This window comes from Ixodes scapularis, unplaced genomic scaffold, assembly GCF_016920785.2.
Source record: "Ixodes scapularis isolate PalLabHiFi unplaced genomic scaffold, ASM1692078v2 PGA_scaffold5__190_contigs__length_132052651, whole genome shotgun sequence".
In the NCBI taxonomy this organism is placed as follows: domain Eukaryota; kingdom Metazoa; phylum Arthropoda; class Arachnida; order Ixodida; family Ixodidae; genus Ixodes; species Ixodes scapularis.
Window position 1 is genome coordinate 23,033,937 of NW_024609880.1, and position 18,509 is coordinate 23,052,445.

The 18,509-nt window shown below is 46.4% G+C and overlaps 1 protein-coding gene across 1 annotated transcript; it reads left to right on the forward strand.

The window, feature by feature from the left end:
* Positions 1-8,968: 8,968 nt before the first annotated feature.
* Positions 8,969-17,713, forward strand: LOC120843374 (putative nuclease HARBI1). The gene is made up of 4 exons (XM_040214726.3): positions 8,969-9,322; positions 9,854-10,273; positions 12,763-13,002; positions 17,439-17,713. The coding sequence occupies exons 1-3, from the start codon at positions 9,000-9,002 to the stop codon at positions 12,998-13,000; spliced, it is 981 nt and encodes a 326-aa protein (XP_040070660.1). The 5' UTR covers positions 8,969-8,999; the 3' UTR covers positions 13,001-13,002; positions 17,439-17,713.
* The last annotated feature ends 796 nt before the right edge of the window (positions 17,714-18,509 follow it).

Here is an 18,509-nt window from a genome sequence, read left to right on the forward strand (position 1 = left end):
AGAACGAGAAAGGGGGAAAAGGAACGTGATGCTCTTCCTTGTACCTTGTGCCTTTCGAGATCCACATCTCTTGGAGACGGTGTGGCAACTTCTCCACGATAGGGTTCACCCCCTTGCCGTATCCAAATAGCTGAGTCCTGTCAAGTGGGGATCAGCTTTTGCGGCTTCCAGTTCCAGAAGCAGATCTCCCAGTTTCCGTAGTTTGTGAGTGTCTTTGTCGGTTAACTTAGGAAAGCTTCCGATCCTCTTGAAGAGAGCATCTTCTATTACTTCGGGTCGGCCGTACCAGTCCTCCAGTCTTTCCCAGACTATCTCTTACCTCTAACCCCACCGCGGGGTTGTCGACATGTACTGAACGCAGCCTCTTTCCATAGACCGAAGACTCACGGCCCAGCCAGTTCACGAGAAGATCTATCTCTTCATTTGCCGTAACTTCCAGAGTTTGCACCATACTTTTAAATGTGACTTTGTAATTCTCGTGGTGGTCATCAAACTTAACGAGTCCTGTGCTGACCAAATCTCGACGGACCAGGTATTTCAGCACACCACTCAATTCTGGAGCAACAACTTGCTCTGCAGGCCGTTCATTTGAGCCACTGTGGACGGCAGCCTGGTTGTGCACGTAGTCTACAGTACGCTGAGCACGAACTTCTGATACTTCTGAGATGGTTCGGTCAAAGTGATGCTCCCCGTCGTGCTGTTCTGCAGCCGCTTGCAGGATTTCTGCTTGAACTTCCATAGCAGCCGCTTCCCTTTCCAGCTGTAGGATCTGTAACTCGGCGTCTAGTTCTGCTTTTCTGCGCTCGTTAGCCGCAGACGCACTCTTCTCCTTTTCTTCGAGCCTTGCTGTTTCGAGTTTCTTGGCCACTTCCTTTCTGGTGAAAGAAGCACGAGTGCGCGCTGCTGCAGCCTCGGCGCGTGCCCTCGTTGCAGCCGTGCTTGTCGTGGTCGCAATCGAGTGTTCCGAACGCGTCGATCCTCCAGAATGTCTCGAGCCGTGAAGTCGTGACCCGGCAGACTTCGATGATTGCTCCGAGTTAGCGTGTTCCGAGTCCCAAGACTTCGTGGCGCGGTCGGCCGTCTTTCCGGTGTCCATCAAGGCGTTCTGAACCTCGCGAGCGCTGTCGCGATCCGTTGTCTTCTGAAGGGCTAGGTCTAGCTGGCTTTGTCCCGCGTTGATCCCCGACAAGTAAGCCACGTAGCGTTCCGACAGCGCTTGGTAACGACCGTACAATTTTCGGATACGGCCCGTCGCCGCTTGCTGCGTTTCGGCGTTTGTAGCCTGTTCAACTTCCCGAAGATCGTTTGTGATGCGCTCCCAGACGCAATCGAGCTTTTGACGTTGCTCACCCCGGTTCGCTTCGTAGTTAAGCAAGGCCTTCTGCGACAGCGTTTTTTTTTTCTTCGCGGTCTCGAGTCTTGTGACGGCTGATCCTTTATGGCGTTCTCACTCACGTGTCCAGCCGCCGAGTCCCGGTCCGAAGGATTCATCTCGTCCAAGCTTGCGTGGCGGCGTCCCGCGTTCGAGTTCGAGCTGAACCAAGGTGGCAAGGCCTAACGTTCCGACACGCTCACTTGGCGTTCACCGTCTTTTACTATTCTGATTCCATGCCGCGCCTCCGAGCGGTCACTCCTCAGGTAGCGAACGACTGGATGTTATAAAAAAACTGTACCTTTATATCCACAACAACCATCGTAAAAGACGGTGCTTCGTAGTAGCGCGTTACATGGTGATCCCAGATCGAACAAGTCCAAAACAAAAAAAGGAAGAAAAACACACACGGCACAGACTGATGCAAACGCGATGCGGCTAACCCGAGCAAGTCCAAACTCAACTAGATTGCAGTAACAACACATCTGTCGAAGACTGGAAATGCGAAGATGTCTGGACAGAAAGAGTTGAAGGAACCAAGGCTTTGGACTGCATACTTTATTATGTAACTAGGTTTTCGAGTGTGAAATTGAAAAAAAAGCGACGCGCCGCCCTGTATGCCGATCCGCTTTCAGCATCGTCAAGAACAGAGGAGGCCTTATACACCCCAACAGGAACCTTTTCCAGCTACTGAAGAAAGCGGAACAGTTCCTCGCGGAAAATAAAAGCCACCAGACTGTTTATAGGGACACAATCGACAGTGTTCTCGACACATGCACAATAACGCTTCCATGCGCTGAACACAAAGAAGAAACAATTTCCCAGTTGCTCCATGACTACATCTGCATGCCAATTCGACAGCACTGCAAGCATATTACCATGAGTATGAACAAACAAACTCAAGCTCACACGCGCACGCCTTCCCCGTATAAAAGATTCTAAGTAAATAACCAAAATAAAGCCAAATACCGTTGAGAATAATACAGGAAACTCCGGGGTAAAATGGGAGACAGAAGTAGAAAGCGATCCTGGCGGTATGGAGTGGACAACTCGCCACTTTCCCCGGAAATGAATCAAGTGGGTCTGACTCACTAGAGAAATTGATAGTCTATGAAATATTCCCATTTTTTGATGGAGCATAGGGAGCATAAGCTCGTGCAGCCCTTGTACGCCATTTCCACTCCCTTTTGAATCAATTCACCTACGTTAACAAACGCTAAAATACTCTTTATGACATCGTGCCTGACTTTGTCAAAAGCTTTCTCAAAATCTAATTGAACCATTGCTACTCTACCCCTACCCACAGTTTCAAAAATACTTCTCGCTACAAGAATATTAGTTTGAATAGACCTTTCTCTTATCCCACATGTCTGATGATCCCCGATGAGCGTTCCAATAACACTCTGAAGCCTGCGCGTTATGATTTTCGTGAAGATTTTATAATCTATATTACATAACGTAATGGGCCTATACCCCGTGACGCTAAGTTTTTTAACTTTATCTTCCGACTTCGGAATCAAAACAGTATGGGCTTCCGCAAATGAAAGTGGTAAAGAGTGGTTTTCACATGATTCGTTAAATACGCTTAACAATACTGGGCTAATGGCTTCTTTAAATGTCTGATAAAATTCGGCACAAAGCCCATCAGGTCCGGGTGTTTTCTGTCTCGCTAACGAGTCTATGGCTCGCCGAATTTCTTCTAGGGTGATCTCCCCCTCGAGCCAAATTTTTACTTCATCATTCAGCTTCGGCATAACTGACAAGAACTCATTGAATTTAGAAAATCCTACTGGGGTCGGTTTTTCCCAGAAAAGTTGCTCGAAGTGCTCAACAAAAGCAACTTCGATTGTATTTTTGTCCTTACTGACTTTCCCTTTATACTCTATTTCCCTCATCTCGCGTGTCAAGGCGTACTTCTTTTCCTCAGCCAGAGCTCGTTTCGTTGGCATCTCCCCCAGCAAAAACTTTTCCGCGCGAGCGCGGACGACTGCCCCTTTGTATTTCTCGAGGTACAGTTTTTCCAGCTCTAGTTTAACATTTCGGATGTCCTCGCTACTTGAGCCGGGTCGTTCACATTCCACTTGACAGAGTGCCTCCAGGTCTCTTCTCAACTGTCTTTCACGGGCTCGACTCTGAAATCTGATATTGCTTGCCCTTTCAATCGCAGCTAACTTTATGTCTCGCTTAAACTCTTCCCAAGCTGCGCTTATAGAAGGTCTTTTTTCGGTGATAGCCCGCAAGTGTTCGCTAACTGTCGCAACGAAAGGTTCGTCATTTAAAAGTGACCGGTTTAATTTCCAAAGCTTCCAGTTAAATTGGTTTTTACTTTCTTTCCTTCCAATTTGAACACTTACAAGGCAATGATCGGTAAAGAAGATTGGCCGCACACGGTATCTATGCGCTTGTCTAAGTGCGTCTGCTGAAACGTAGATGCGGTCTTGTCGGGCGTGCGAACTATTTTGAAAATGAGTAAAACTGACTCCCTCCCTTCCAGCGTATACGGCTCCCACATCCTCGAGCGCACACTCATCAACTATTCTTTTTAAAAAGCTTGCACTGCTGTCACTGTACGGTGTAAGCGCAGACCTATCCCTATCTTCACATACACAGTTAAAGTCCCCCATCAAAACAACAACCTTGTCACATTCCACGTAATTACGCAAAAACTGAAAAAAAGTTCCCTATCTCTTGCATTGTTGGGTGCATAGACGTAAATGACTCGCCACTGCACTCCTGACAGCACAAAATCACAAGAAATAAAACGACCACATGCGTCTATAACTACCTGCACACTTTCACAATTCACGGCCTTCTTTAAAAAGAGAAAACACCCCCCTGACCGCCCCACAGCATGACTTACAGTTATTTCGTATCTCCTAAGATAAGGATTGAGCGCTCTCTCGATATTATCGTCTGTCTGCATTTTGGTTTCTTGTACCGCAAAAAAGTCCGGTTGCTCGTCTTCTACTACTCGTTGCAGCTGGTATTGCTTTTTCAACGAGGACAACCCTCGGACGTTTAAAGTGGCGAATCTAAGAGCCATTGCGGTGCAACTACAGACAGTCGGCGAGGCTACAACACAAAAAGCCGCTAAGTCAAATCGTTATATGATGACGAAAGTACAACACTCTTACTTGAAATTTACCTAAAAAGTATGGTTCAGGTTCAGTGGTTACAGTTTCTTCACTGTGGGACCTTTGACGCGTGGTCCTCCCGTGGTCCCTGAGCGGCGGCGTGGCGCCGGCCTCTCTTGGATGTCCCCGTCTGCCACCTGTGGAGCGGCGACTCCTGCAGGTTGCCAGGTTGACCCGGGTTCTGGGTTGGTGTTGGTTCTAGGGGACGCTTGGCAGAACCGCTCATAGTGTCCATCTCGCCGTCCTCCGGGTCGTCTTGCCCTTGGCTGGCAGCCAGGGTCGGCTTGCGGAGGGCGTAGTCGTGGTCACAGTCGTCTCCCTGAAGGGCCGGGCCGCGTGCGACGTCGTTATCTCCTGGCTTGGGGACGTCCGTGTCGTCTGCTGGAAGCTCCACCGTGGCCGAGACCTCGGTTGGTGGGGCGTCTGCGGGGGTCTCAGCCCGCCCCTGAGGTTGGCCGCCCTCCATTCTTCCTCCTGCCGCCTCCTCAGCTTCATCTTAGTCCATGATGAGCTCTGAAGTGTCGTCTGCGGTGCCGCCATTGGTCACGTCTGCGTAGGTCTTCCTGCAGTCGTCGCGTAGGTGGCCGAAGCGCCGGCAGCTGTCGCATCGTGGCACACGGCACTCTCTACGGATGTGGCCGGTTTGACGGCACCTAAGGCAGAGCGGGGCTCTACCCGGGGCCAGCACCAGGGCCGTGCATCCTGGGAGCCGGAGTTGGTGCGGCAGCTTCTCGAGCGTGACGCCTTCCTTTAGGGTCAGCCTCACGACTCTTTTTGTGGACTGCACGCCCTCGAAACCCTCGACGCGCCAGGCTTCTCTGCCGACGTCCTCCACCTTGCCGTACGGTTCCAGGTTCTTTTTCACAACGTCGTCAGGCAGGTGGATGGGCAACCAGTGCAGCTTCAGCCTCACCTCAGATTTTTCCGGGTCGATGACGACGCAGCGCTTTCCTTTGACTTCAAAGGTTGCGGCGCTCAACAGCTTTTTCTTGGCCAACGACGTCTTCAGGGTCACCATCCACACGTGGTTCATTTGGTATGAACCAAACGCGGCGATTTCGCCTAGCACACCGGCTTTCTCGAGTCCTTTTTTAAAATCCTGGATGCGATAAGGCCGAGCTGTTATGTCCGCGCGTAGGAAGACTGAATTGAGGGCGTGAGCACCGGTGGGCAGGGGAGGCAGAACGATCCTGTAGCCTTCGTTCGATGACACAGCAGATCCGCGGCTATCAGTAGCCGTTGTTACCGCTCCGACGGAGCTCATAGCGATACGTCCGTTCGCTTCGAAAACCAAACGACGAATCGGCCAACTAAATCTGCGCACAACCAGGTAAGTCGAAATAGTGACTAATAGCCATTGATAGTCACTAGAAGTCATTTGAACCACGAATCTGCCATATAAATAAAAAATGTGATTGTATAGCCAATAATAGCCATTGGAAGCCAACTCAGCCCGCACACAATTAAATAACTCGAAATTGTGACCAATAGTTTTCAATAGTCAATATAAGTCTTTTCAACTCTGAATCTGCCATATAATTTATAAATATAATCTTATAGCCAGTATTAGCCATATGAAGCCTGGGCCCGTTTGCTCGAAGAGCTAACCGCGGTTAGCGTTGGCCAAAGTCCCTAGTAGGTACCGAAAGTACCTAGTTGTACCTACGTTGTACCTACTACGAAACTTTAATGGCTGGACATAAAACAAATCCGTCCTTTATTATTGGGCTGGAGCCTGCGCCACCTTGTGCTGAAAAAAATAAATAGTTATTTTTTTATGATACAACGTTTGCTTTATGGGAACCGTTTTCGGCTGAATCTAGTTGTAACTTGCAAGAAACGTTTGCTCAATTGAAAAGAAAAAGGATAGTTTCTTTTTTGCATCGAAATTCTTTCTTTCGAAGTGTGGAAGCGTAGACAAGACACCTAGTCAAAGTGCTTTGCAGTTTTCCGTTGTCGTGTTTTGCAAAAAGCAAGTGCGTCGACCGTCGCTTCCAAGTCTGGCAACGCCGTGTGTGCCGTGTCGCGTGCACGGCGTTTGTTTATACAACCAGTTTCGTATTAGCGGAAAACAAACAGCGCAAGGACAAGGACAGAGTAGAAGGCGGTAGACACACACAGCGCTGACTTACAACTGAGCTTTATTGGCACTGACAACCTGTATATATACACAATTTGCCCGGCCCAAAAGCCAAGAAAAAAACACAAGAGGAGGACTACACGTGTTCCTAGAGTCATCTGCAGGCGCCGTTGCTCTCCGATCTGAGTAGAAAAATACACTCCTTTTCCGTCAAGGCAAGTGACGGGGCACTAACACACTCAGAGCCCCATTGTCCAATGGCGCGGGCTTCTATAATCTCACGTGTCAGTTTATCTTTTTGTTTACTGATGACCGTGCATCGTTCAAAAAACGGAGTACATCCGCAATCGCGGCAATGCACCCCAAGGTGCCCCGACACAACCTGAGACACAAGTATATCGATGCTCTCTTAAACGCTCATTAAGACAACGTCCTGTCTGCCCTATATATCTCCGGCCACAGGACAGGGGAATAGAGTAGACAACACCCGCAACGCATGTAACAAACTGGCTTTGGTGTTTCTTGGCGCACACCTGTCTCTCTATTACATGAGAGTTCACTCTTTTGCACATCATAGATAGCTTGTCTGGAGCCGAAAAGACCACGTGAACACCAGCTCGGCGTCCCACTTTTTTCAGATTATGGGATATTTTGTGTAGGTACGGTAGTACTGTGATGTTCCTGTTTTTCCTGTTAACTTGTTCAGCATTCTCAATCCGTCTTCTCTTTAGTAGAGTTTCTGCGACTGCCGTTAAGAGGCGCAACGGGTAGCCCGCGGCCGTGAGCCTCGCTACTTGATTCTTAAAGCTATCCTTGACTAAGTGAAAGCATGATTTATTAAGGGCGTTTTTAAAGCAAATGTTGATGATTCCCCTTTTTACCAGTTTAGAGTGGGCAGACGAAAACGACAGGAGGGGTTTATTACTCCTTGGTTCATAAAGCCAGCAGGTGTGTGTGGGGAGACACTGCAGCCTAAGGTCTAAAAATCTTATGGAACCGTTTACTGGTAATTCGTGCGTGATAACCAGTGGTTCCAAGCATTTACTAAAAGTGGCCAAAACCTCAGAAATTTCGCCAGCAAAGTGGTCTGAGTCACAGTCAACAAGCACTAAGTAGTCATCTACAAACCTAAAAACCTTTTTTACCCTAGAGCCTTCAAGTCTATTAGATAAAATTCTGTCATAAAATGCAAGATAAATATTGCTCAACACGGGAGCTAAACAGGAACCGATGCATACGCCGTTTTTCTGAATGAAAGTCTCTCCATTCCAAGTTGTAAACGTCGACTTTAGATAAAAGGTTAAAAGCTCCAAGAAGTCTCTTACCCCCAGACCACATTCATTTTGAAACGCTACACACCCGTGGTTGTCAATACACTCTTCGACGCACATTAAAAGCTCCGTGTGTGGAATCGAGTAGTATAAGTCCTTAATGTCTACGGAACATGCTGAGAGCCATTGGTCAGGGCATTGTTTAAGGAAGTCTATTATCTGCTCCGAGTTTTTTACCTGAAAGGGGTCGTCAATAACTAAAATGTTCAATTTCGTTTGTAAAAACATGGCCACCGACTTCTGCCACGTTCCAAATTCCGATACTATAACGCGTAGCGGACAGTTCGCTTTGTGCGTTTTAGCTGAAAAAAACAGATCCAGATTCAGGCCTCTGCCCTTATCGACCGCTAGGGCTAGTTTATCTAAACTCAGCCGTTTGCAAAGTTTACGTGCTTCAATTTTTACTTTTGCTAGGGACACGTCATTCCTGCGTACAAAAAGTGGCCTCTATAGCGTCTACAGCTTTCGAGTTGAGCATGCCTTTGGGTAGTACTACAAAGCCCCCTCCTTATCAGCAGGTAACAAGGACAGGGCGTTATCCTTTAGGTAAGCGACTGTGGACCGCACAGGGACCCTGCTACCAGACGGCCTGCACTGCAGCAATACGTCTACACCATCCGCAATGCACCTGACCGCCTCAGACTCCGCAGCTCGTCCCGACACTTGCCTTACCAGAGACAACAACTCTGGGGGCGACTTTCTCGGCTCGACGGCGAACTTGGGGCCGTGGCTCAGCACTTGTTCCACTTGTTTTGGAAGGCGGACGTCACCCAACTTGTGGACCTAGTTCCCCGTAGCCGCAGGACGCCTCCCAGGGATGCTCGCTCGAAGAAGAGGCAGTGTTTGCTGCCAGAGGAAGTCAGCCGTTCTGTCGATGGTACGTGAGAGCTCCCGCCACCGCGATCCACCGCAGGACGAACGGTCACCCGCACGAAGACGTAGGTGTGGGCACTCACGATACAGCCATATCTGCCGCTGGCACTCGGTGCGTAGGATCTTGCATATCCTCATCCCATGGCCAGGCGAGGGCTGGCAACCACCGACACAGAAGAGACCGCACGGACGCGCAGTACGCAGCGGCAATGATGAGGCGACAGCGTGTGCTGCGGGACCGCCTGAACCCCTTTGAGGATTTCGACGAGGATGGGCTGCAGCAACGGTTCCGATTTGGAAGAGCGGGCATAATGTTTCTCGCCGACACACTGCGTCCGGACTTGGAGCGCCGTACACGTCGTAGCCGCGCCCTCTCTGCGGAGCAGCAAGTGATCATCGCCTTGCAGTTCTACGCAACTGGGAACTTTCTGATCACTGCAGGCGACTACATCCGCGTGCATGTGTCAAGTGCTTCACGGGCTGTGAGGCAAGTCACCGTAGCGCTGGCTCGTCGAGCACAAGACTTCATACGGTAAGGGTCCTTTTTTTTTTTCCTTTTAATTGTAGTTTGCCAGCCGTATTGAAGTGAAGTAAATACACTAAAAATATATCTGAATTGCTGGTGATAGGGATGTTTTGTAGGTTGCCTTTTTATGGCAGTAATATTCTACCTACTAGTAACTAGCCCTCCCCCCCCCCCCTTTTCAATAGAAAAAAAAATGATTACGGTCGTAAGCGTCCTACTTGCCCGATTGGAAAGGGCCCGGGCACGGCATTTTTCTAAGAAACCTCAGAAAGCGACCCGTTTGCACTTTTGGTAAGGACTTGCACCGAATCACAGTCACTTTATAGGTCTTGGTAACTGAACAAAAATAAAAAGGGATCCTATGAAAACATGCAAACTTCACTATTGAATAGGTGCTACTGAGGCACTTTACTGCTACCACATACTTGAAGGGCACAGCCAAAGTCCTTAGCATTCCTCATTAAAAAGGTATTCATAAGCATTGTAGCTGTAAGTTTACTATATGTGGTTTAATTGCTGAGGGGATCAACGACGCAGATGGCCTGACGCTGCGGAGGGGGCAGCCTTGCAGCACAAGTTCTACGACATGGCCGGCTTTCCTTTGGTCGTGGGTGCTGTTGACGGTACCCATGTCCGGATCCAGGCACCCCATGTGCACGAGGAGGCGTACGTCAACCACCATGGATACCATTCCATCAACGTACAGGTGGTCGTTGACGCCTCTTCTCGGATTCGCAACGTGGTTGCAAGGTGGCCTGGAAGCACCCACGACTCTCGGATCTTCACGGAGAGCACCTTGGCAGTCAAGCTGGCCAGTGGAGAGTACGACGGCCTGCTGCTTGGTGACAGCGGCTACTCCTGTCAACCATGGCTGATGACGCCATTCCTGTCGCCGTCATCAGCAGCCGAGGTCGCATACAATACGGCACACACGACGACAAGAAGCATTGTTGAACGGTAAATCTAGGCCATATATTGTGAAGGGCACAGAGATATTCATGCAAGACATTTCGAGACGACTAGCTGTCTTGACGTAATATGTGCAACACGTGCATGCTCCTTACGTCTATTGCTATTCTTTATGGCATAAAAATATTCATACAAATTTTTATATTAATCTAACGAAGCATAAGATACCGTGGTTTTATGTAAGCAAGATGAAAGTAGTATCCTGAGATTACGAATCAATACAACTTATAATAGCTGCCTAGGGTTCTGCGGTTTCAGTTTTTATTTTTCTGGAATCGGCATACTTTTTTCGGTTGTTATTGTGAGTATGAAATTTTCAGTTTTTATCGATGAATATTTTTAGTCGAAAGCTTACTGCCTTTTTCCGGTCGATATCTATTGACCAGTTACGTTTTTTTTCAAGCAGGTTTGTCGAGAATGCAGTAGATTAGGTTCATATCTGAGTTATTCGTCAAGCGGCAACACTTGCGGACATGGCAAACGTAACCTTGGTTATACATGTGCTGTGACGACAAATTCTTAATCGCAAAATTTGCAAACGTAATTCTTGGCACGCTTCTTTGTTCTTCAGATGTGGAGGACTATTAAAGCTGCTTTCCTCTGACCAGATAGCACCCTGAGAGAGGCTGTTTAAACAGCTTTGGTTTTTTTCTTATGCTCCCTACAATAGGAACAGAATGACATTCCATTCCTCCCAGAACAAAAGTAAGACCAAATGGCTTGACAAACAATGAAAACGCTCCAAATCCGCCCTCTAGACGACCACAGCAAACTTGATGGACAAAGGAACGCAAATTGCATCGATGACAAACCCAAATACTTCCTAAAGTGTGCTTCCAACAGAATAGTTTGAAAGCACGGAGATAAGATAGTTGACTACTCGGTCACATGCTTCTATACTCTGTTTACTCGGTCACATGCACCTGTAATGGTCTAAAGTACTGACCATTTAGGTATAAAATCAAACTTTCGAAACTTACCTCACCACACTTTATTGGGTTCTATCGCTTGAGACTGAAAATGCAGAAACTCAGTTATGTCTTAGGTCCCCAGGACTGGCAATAATGGGGAAAAGCACTAAACTCACCTCAGGTGCCAGTGCTACGCAAGACCCGGACAGAAGTTGATATTTTGTTAATTGGACAAAAATAAGCATTAATGACAATGGAATTTTTTTCCTAGACACAGCAGTGGAAGTAACACTGTGCCTTGGCACTTTCATATGTCCACTTTTTGAAATGTCAGTTTCGGGCTGTTTAATGGAAACTAACTAAACGTGCTAGATATGTATGTACTCATATTGAGTGCACAAGTACAGCTAAGCTCGTGCGTGCTAAGATGCGTGTGATCCAAAAATAGCGGCACATCGGTGTAAGTCGCAAACAATTGTGTGTTGCTGACCGTCTTGACCGATTGGCCAAGAGTACATGCCTAGCATGACCTATTCTGCTCTCATCGATGGATTTAAGAGTAGTGCCAAGGCATCATTTTGGACAATGTTGAAGTTGAGCATGCAATAACAAGTTTCCACAAATAGTCTCTAGACACCATCTTACACGTCATTCACGACTGATGATGAGTCGCTGCAATCTCAAATGTTCAGGCAAATCTTGCTTGGGATTCCGTTGTGAAAGCGCCATAAGACCCTCTACCAAAACTTTGGCTGCATGCGTCCAGGAGCTTCCACTTGAGTCAGAAATGGCGGTGCGTGGACCACTAACTAATAGGAACACTAGCGGCACAATCAAAGGGTAGGAGTACTTGGATAAGGCGTTATATCAAGTGCTTTACGTCTTACATCTCCCAGACTTACAAGACGGATTCTTATTGATCAATGAGAAAAGTAGATGGGTTGCGCTACCACGAACATCTATTCCTGGAGAGTGGAAGGGGAAAGGCTCAACAAGACAAGAGTCTGGCTCTCTTTCTCTTTTCACTCTGTCTCACAAGTAACATGTAGAATGAAATTTTGATGGTACTGTATTTGTTGCAGTATAAAGCTTGGTTACAAGTTAATTCTTACAGCGTTGGCAGCAATCAGGTAGCAAAAAATTCTAACATATTGGCCTGTGCATATGCAGGTGTTTGGTTGGAAGCATATCCACGAAACCCTTTGAGGATAGCGCTTGAATAAAGCTGCACTTTGCTTGTTGCTTTCTATAAAATACATTGCACAGGCTAACCTCAGGTGACCCCGGATGTGAACGCAGTGTAAAAATAATTCGGAAGGAAAATAAAATGGTATGCATAATGCCCAGCTTTCGATATCCTGGAGCAATGGGCTGGAGCTTGGGCTGGAAAAATTAGGAGGTGTGATATCGGGCACGGCAGCCAATTTGCGATTCGAATTCAGCTGTAAATTTGTCCTTGTTGCGTGTCATCCTCTTGAGTATTTGCGTTCCACGCTGTTGTCCGATTTTGCTATTGGGTTTCTGGGAAGGAATAACATGTGGTTTTGATCCATGCGCTCTGTACAGGACAATCGGCCAACTCAAGCGGAGGTTCCATTGCCTTCACGCTGAGCTCCGAATGGCTCCAGAACGGTGCTGCGACATCATTGTCGCGTGCTGTGCCCTCCACAACCTGGCCAAGAGGTACCCCTGCAGGACACCCGTGGCCGCCATCCCCGCTGAGGTTCCCGTTGAGCCCGTAGCAGCCAACCGTGCTGAGAGCAACGAGGCCCGAGACTTTATTGTCAACCATTTCTTCGGCTAAGTGTAAGTGTCTGGATAGGTATCTTCTGGCTGTCCATTTCTAATGCAAGATGCTTTGTTATGATCGTGGCTATTGCTTTCACCTTTTGTTTATCAGGCTTTGCAGATAATTATAAGAAAATTATGTCAGACAGTTGTCTAACTAGATCAAATAATTGCTTGAAATAATATTTATTGTTTTGCTACTTAAACATCAATTGTATTTTTGGAAACTGCAACAGTTAGGGGCTCAACCGTGCTGCACAGTTAGCAAGAAGCCAACAGCTTTGAGATATTGATTAATTTTATTTTAAGCTTTTTTTGTATGATCTAACTGGATGTAAGATTATCATAAGTTCTACCCAAAATAACCCATAAAGGAGTGTGACACATGTGACAATGCTGAAAGTGTGTTATCAACATGACAATGACATTCCAGCAATGCATATATCACTCTTGCACAGATCAATTTGGGTAGTGCTTGCAGATATCCCACATAGAGTTTCGAAATTTGGATGATAGAAATGTAAAGAATGATTGATGGACATCCCCTTATACCTGTTGCTTCCATAGCAGTATGTGTAAATTGCAGCATGAGCGACGAAATAAGTAATGAAAAAAAATTTTCTTACTTCCCGCATTATTGTTACAAAGCTCGAAATGTGTCATTTGAGGCACTTATAATTAGCTCGTTGGAAAGAGTGTGCTCGAAAAAAATCCCTGCCGAAGCTATTGGTCAAACGGGAGTGCAGTGCAATGTCCAACACTCCTGCAATCGCATGCTGCAGCTCAACTGCTTGTTACTGCTTTGGTCTCCTCTCCATCAACTCCTGCACTCTCGCAGAGCTACAAGCATAGGCACACACGGGCTCTCTTAAACTAAAAGATTTTGAATTTGATTTCCGGAGTTCATAACAATGCACTTTTCAAACTTCTAACTAATGACACGAGGGATGCTTCTTCAAATTTGTGCACTTCTTCGCACTCTCTGGAGCTCTCTTTTTATACTGTCATTATTTTTTGTAATACATTTCCCACACCGACGGATGCTTTATGGGAAGTGCTGAAGTCAGCCCTATAACAGACTATGTGTGCACAGTTTATAATGAGGCAACTGAAGAAGACAGTTATTTTCCCATTCAATATCTACAAACCGATACTATTTAATGGGTACAGGAGCATGAATAGGAGAGTATAGTGAAACAATGTTCATTTGATACCAATTTCAAAGCTATCAGTACAAATTATATATACTACCCCATAGAATGTTCATTTTTCACTGCATACTCATGGTTACTAGCTCATAGGATTTACATAGTGTACGCTTCTGAGTGTTGAGTCATAACACCTTTCACAGGTTTTTCCAACCTGCAAAGCTTTTCTCTTATTTTTCACAAACCTCCTAGGGTTAGTTCATATTTTCTTCATCCTGGCTGGCATGATAACATCATTTGCAAAACATTTATTTTTAGTAGGGCATTGTCCAGAGAGGAGCTTTATTGTACATACTACACTCTCATTAATTCAAACTCCAGAAAGTCACATATTTTAGTTGGATATATATGATACTAGAGAACATTATGATTTGTTACATGGAAAGCGATATATACAAAGCAGATTTTGGCCAGTTTCCTCTACATAGCACAGTAGCTTGCTTATAGTTAATGCATAACTATAAGCAAGTACAGGCATAACACATTTGTGAAAGAACTGTGACTAAGTTTATTCATCCGGCAAAAAAATTCGTCAATTGTGGACTGTTTAGTCAGCACATGAGATCTCAAAACAAAATTTTCAATGCCAGCCAATGCAAGTAGCTTTTTACGGGACTTTTCCTTTGCAGACAGAAACTTCCGGAGCTGAGCGATGTGCTCAAAGGCCTCTGCGGCTGTGACAGTTCGTAGTGGGTCATCCATTTCTTCATCGTCATCTTCACTGTCACTGCTGCACTGTGCTGGCATTACTTTCCGTACTGTGTCCTCTAATGAGTCGTCATGACAAACACACACATCGTCGTCAAGACTAATATAGTTCGCCTGCACGGCGTTCACATTACGTGTTTCAAGGCCAGAAACCATGATGCCAGTGAGCTGTGCCTCGTCCTCGTTGTCGTCTTGGTCATCATTGCTAGTCTTGAAGCACATAATTTCAACGCCGTTTTCCGTTCATGTGTGCCGTTTTCGCTAATTCATAGTTTTTTGTTCTCGCGGCCCCGTTGACTGCGCTTCTTTCCGAGCACTGGTGCACTGCGGAGAAGCAACACTCGCAAAAGCAAGCTTCGCATGTATTGCTCTCTGCGGTGCACCGGTACTCGGAAAGAAGCGCACTCAACAGGGCCGCGAGAGCAAAAAACTATGAATTAAGCGAAAACGCCATTCGAATTAAGTGGCTTATAAATACATAAAAAAGCTTAGCGGGACAACCAAAATTTTTAAACCTGTTTGAATTAACTGGAAGTACGAAATATCCGAGTTCGAATTATCGCGAGCCTACGTACAAGCAGCAAGTAGATTTCAGCTCCAAAAAACTGTTGTGTTGGATAACAGTGTATTTTTTTCTCGGTTGTATATCTATTCTGTGCGGACAAGTGATCACTTTGTGTTTTTATGTATGTGTGCTATTTCCCACCCCTCCTACAATAATGCCCTCGAGGCGATGAAGGTACTCTTTAAATAAAATAAATAAATAAATAAATACTTAAAGAACAAGGTAAGTGGTGACGATTCAAAGTAATAAGAGTTGAAGACCCGGGGCCCCAAAAGGTGACACACGCAACAAAATGATGTAGTGTTGTGTTTGATCCCTTTTTCTGTTCCTGAGTTTCGGGATATTCTTAGTATGAACTTTTTCGTACATAAGCAGCACACAGTCCATAGGTCGCAGGAGCATATCCAGGCAGAAAAAGCCTTTATCTTAAAAGCAGAAGGAATATTTGCAGATGCAAGTCAGAAAGTGTCTGTGGTCCACTCATCGATTACTCGAACATTTTCTTAAAACACAGAAACTCGACCTTTGTCTTCTGCCGGGAGGCTAATCGTCTTGGCGACCTCCTCTCTTGAGCTGTGACGGGGAGCCGCGTTATGAAAGGGAAACATGTGAAGGGATATAGGAAAGAAGGAATTATACATCTGCCTTTGAGCTTAACCCATATTTTTATTTTAGGTATCCATGTAAATTATGTGCCACCTTTGGGGCGTCGAAAGCCTGGGTGCCATACTGCCAGTATGATATTCTGTTGCTTAATTAACCACAGCGTAAAATATTGCGATCAGAACAACCACGCTGGTCTAGTGTAGGGATAGTCTACGACATGGAAAAGATTGTGTGCAAGCTTCCCTTGTAGATAGCATGCATAAAATAAATGAAGTGTCAAACATACCGTGTTTGCACGATTCTAACGTGGCCCCGATACTTACATGCAGGCAATTTTAGCTCCCAGATATCGAAAAATTTAATTGCTGCCGATTCTACCGCGCAGGTAAAGTAATGCACTTTGAACACCCATAAGTGCAGCTCTTAGGCGCTCGTTTCCGGCTTGAGCGGCGTCGCCGTCGCCGTCGTCGTAACCGCCGGTGCATGATGGGTAAATTTCTCCGCTAAATCTAGCGGAAAAATTTCTCCGCTAAATCTAGTGAAAAAATTTCCCCGCTAAATCTAGCGGAAAAATTTCCCCGCTAAATCTAGCGGAAAAAATTCCCCGCTAAATCTAGCGGAAAAATTTGTCCGCTAAACCTAGCGGAAAAATTTCTCTGCGGGGTCATGTGACCTGGGGGTCACGTGACCCCCCCCCCCCCCCCCCGAGGTCACGTGACCCCCTCCCCCTCAGTACCCTTCCCTACTCCTCAAGAGCTGCGCTCTAATTCGGCGTTACAGAGTTGTAAACGGCCTTCACTTTTTTTTTTTCATACAACACTTCGCGAGCTCATTGGGTCGCTGGGATTGCGAGGCTACGCAGTGTCGCTCCGTGGTTATCGTTTCCCGTCAGTGTGATGACATAAAGGCGAAAGAACGCGCGATACGGATACCAAAATATCTAATGTAAACAAACGGTCACAAAGGCGATTGGGCTAGCTGCCTTGCGTTTTTCTTTTGAGTTTTGGTTTCAATTGTAAGTGCATCTAATTTTAGGCACCCATTTTGGCAAAAAAAATGTGAGCGTTATAATCGTGCAAACAAGTATGTAGGCCAGAAAAAACGCAAAATATGTATACAACACAGCGACAAACAATGCAAGTAGCTCATTACATGAGTTAATCTTGTCCTAATTGTCTTTTTATCAGTTCAATTTGCAGCTGTGCTCGGGTGGTTTCAAGTCTAATGACTTCTCTTTGCTCCCTGAGCACTTCCTCCTCTATAGCATAGAAACTCCGTGCAGCATCTGCTGCAGCGAGGGTTGCGTTTGCAGCCTGTACGGCCCCATTTGTGTACTTTCTCTCAAGGAGTATATTCTCATGCTCCAGATCCTGCTGTCGCTCGGCCCTTCTCTGGTACTGCTGTGCAGCCTCACGGGTCCAGCGCTGGTTGTGCTGCACAACAGGAGAGGCCAGTGTTCTCTGTGCTGCGTCGTCTTCAACTGTACTGCTGCCAGATGACGAGGGTGGCGGCGTCGTCACCCTTCCCGTGCAGCTGCTGTAGTGACACGCATGACCAGGAAATTGTTTGAGGTTAAAGGGATACTACAACAAAATTTCGGGTTTCATTTTTTGGTCTATATGTGTTCGAAGGAGCAGTATCACATCGAACACAACAATATCTTGTTAAAAAAGTCACGAAAAGGAATTTTAAAACGAATTAAGCGATTGGCAAAGAGCACCAGGTGGATGTCGCTAACGCCTCGTTTGTAATGCCAGTCTAAGAACCTTGACAGCTAGTGACGGTAACTGTCTCGCCTCCGGCTACCACAATAGAAGAGGGGAAGGAGGAACTCTCCTCTTCCAAAGAATCCTTTTTGTATGTCCCAGAAGTTGCTATTGTCCCCCTACAAGATTATAAAAGATTAACCCTTCACTCAAAATTCGTACAAAAGCAGCCGCTTTGGTGGCTGGAACGACTAGGCCATCCTCTCGACGTTAGCCTCGTCGCAGCTTTGCTCGTCCCGAGACGAACTACGTCACGATTGAGTTGGGTGTCACATGCTCTCCGCTGGCTGTTCTCCGAGCGCTTGTCAGGGTGGGCCGTTTGTAACGAAAACTATAGCCACCAGGTTCAAAATACAAACGTGCGATTGTCATTTAGGGATACAGTGGATCATATTCAACCTATTTTTGAACACGACGGGTATATTTTTAATTTCGTTGAGGTATCCCTTTAACGCATAACCCTTTACAACGATTATCAGCAAACTTAAAAACCGAAGTCACTGACTGGCTGTGGATGGCAGCCCGAGGTACAATATTGTCCTGCATAAAGTTAATGCTCGGGACGTGTTCCGAGCATGCGCAGTGAGAAAAATGGCAGCTCACAGAGGGCTATTGTTGGGCAGGAGTGAACTTGTAAATTTCAACATAACTTAGCAAACTGCAAGGGCTACA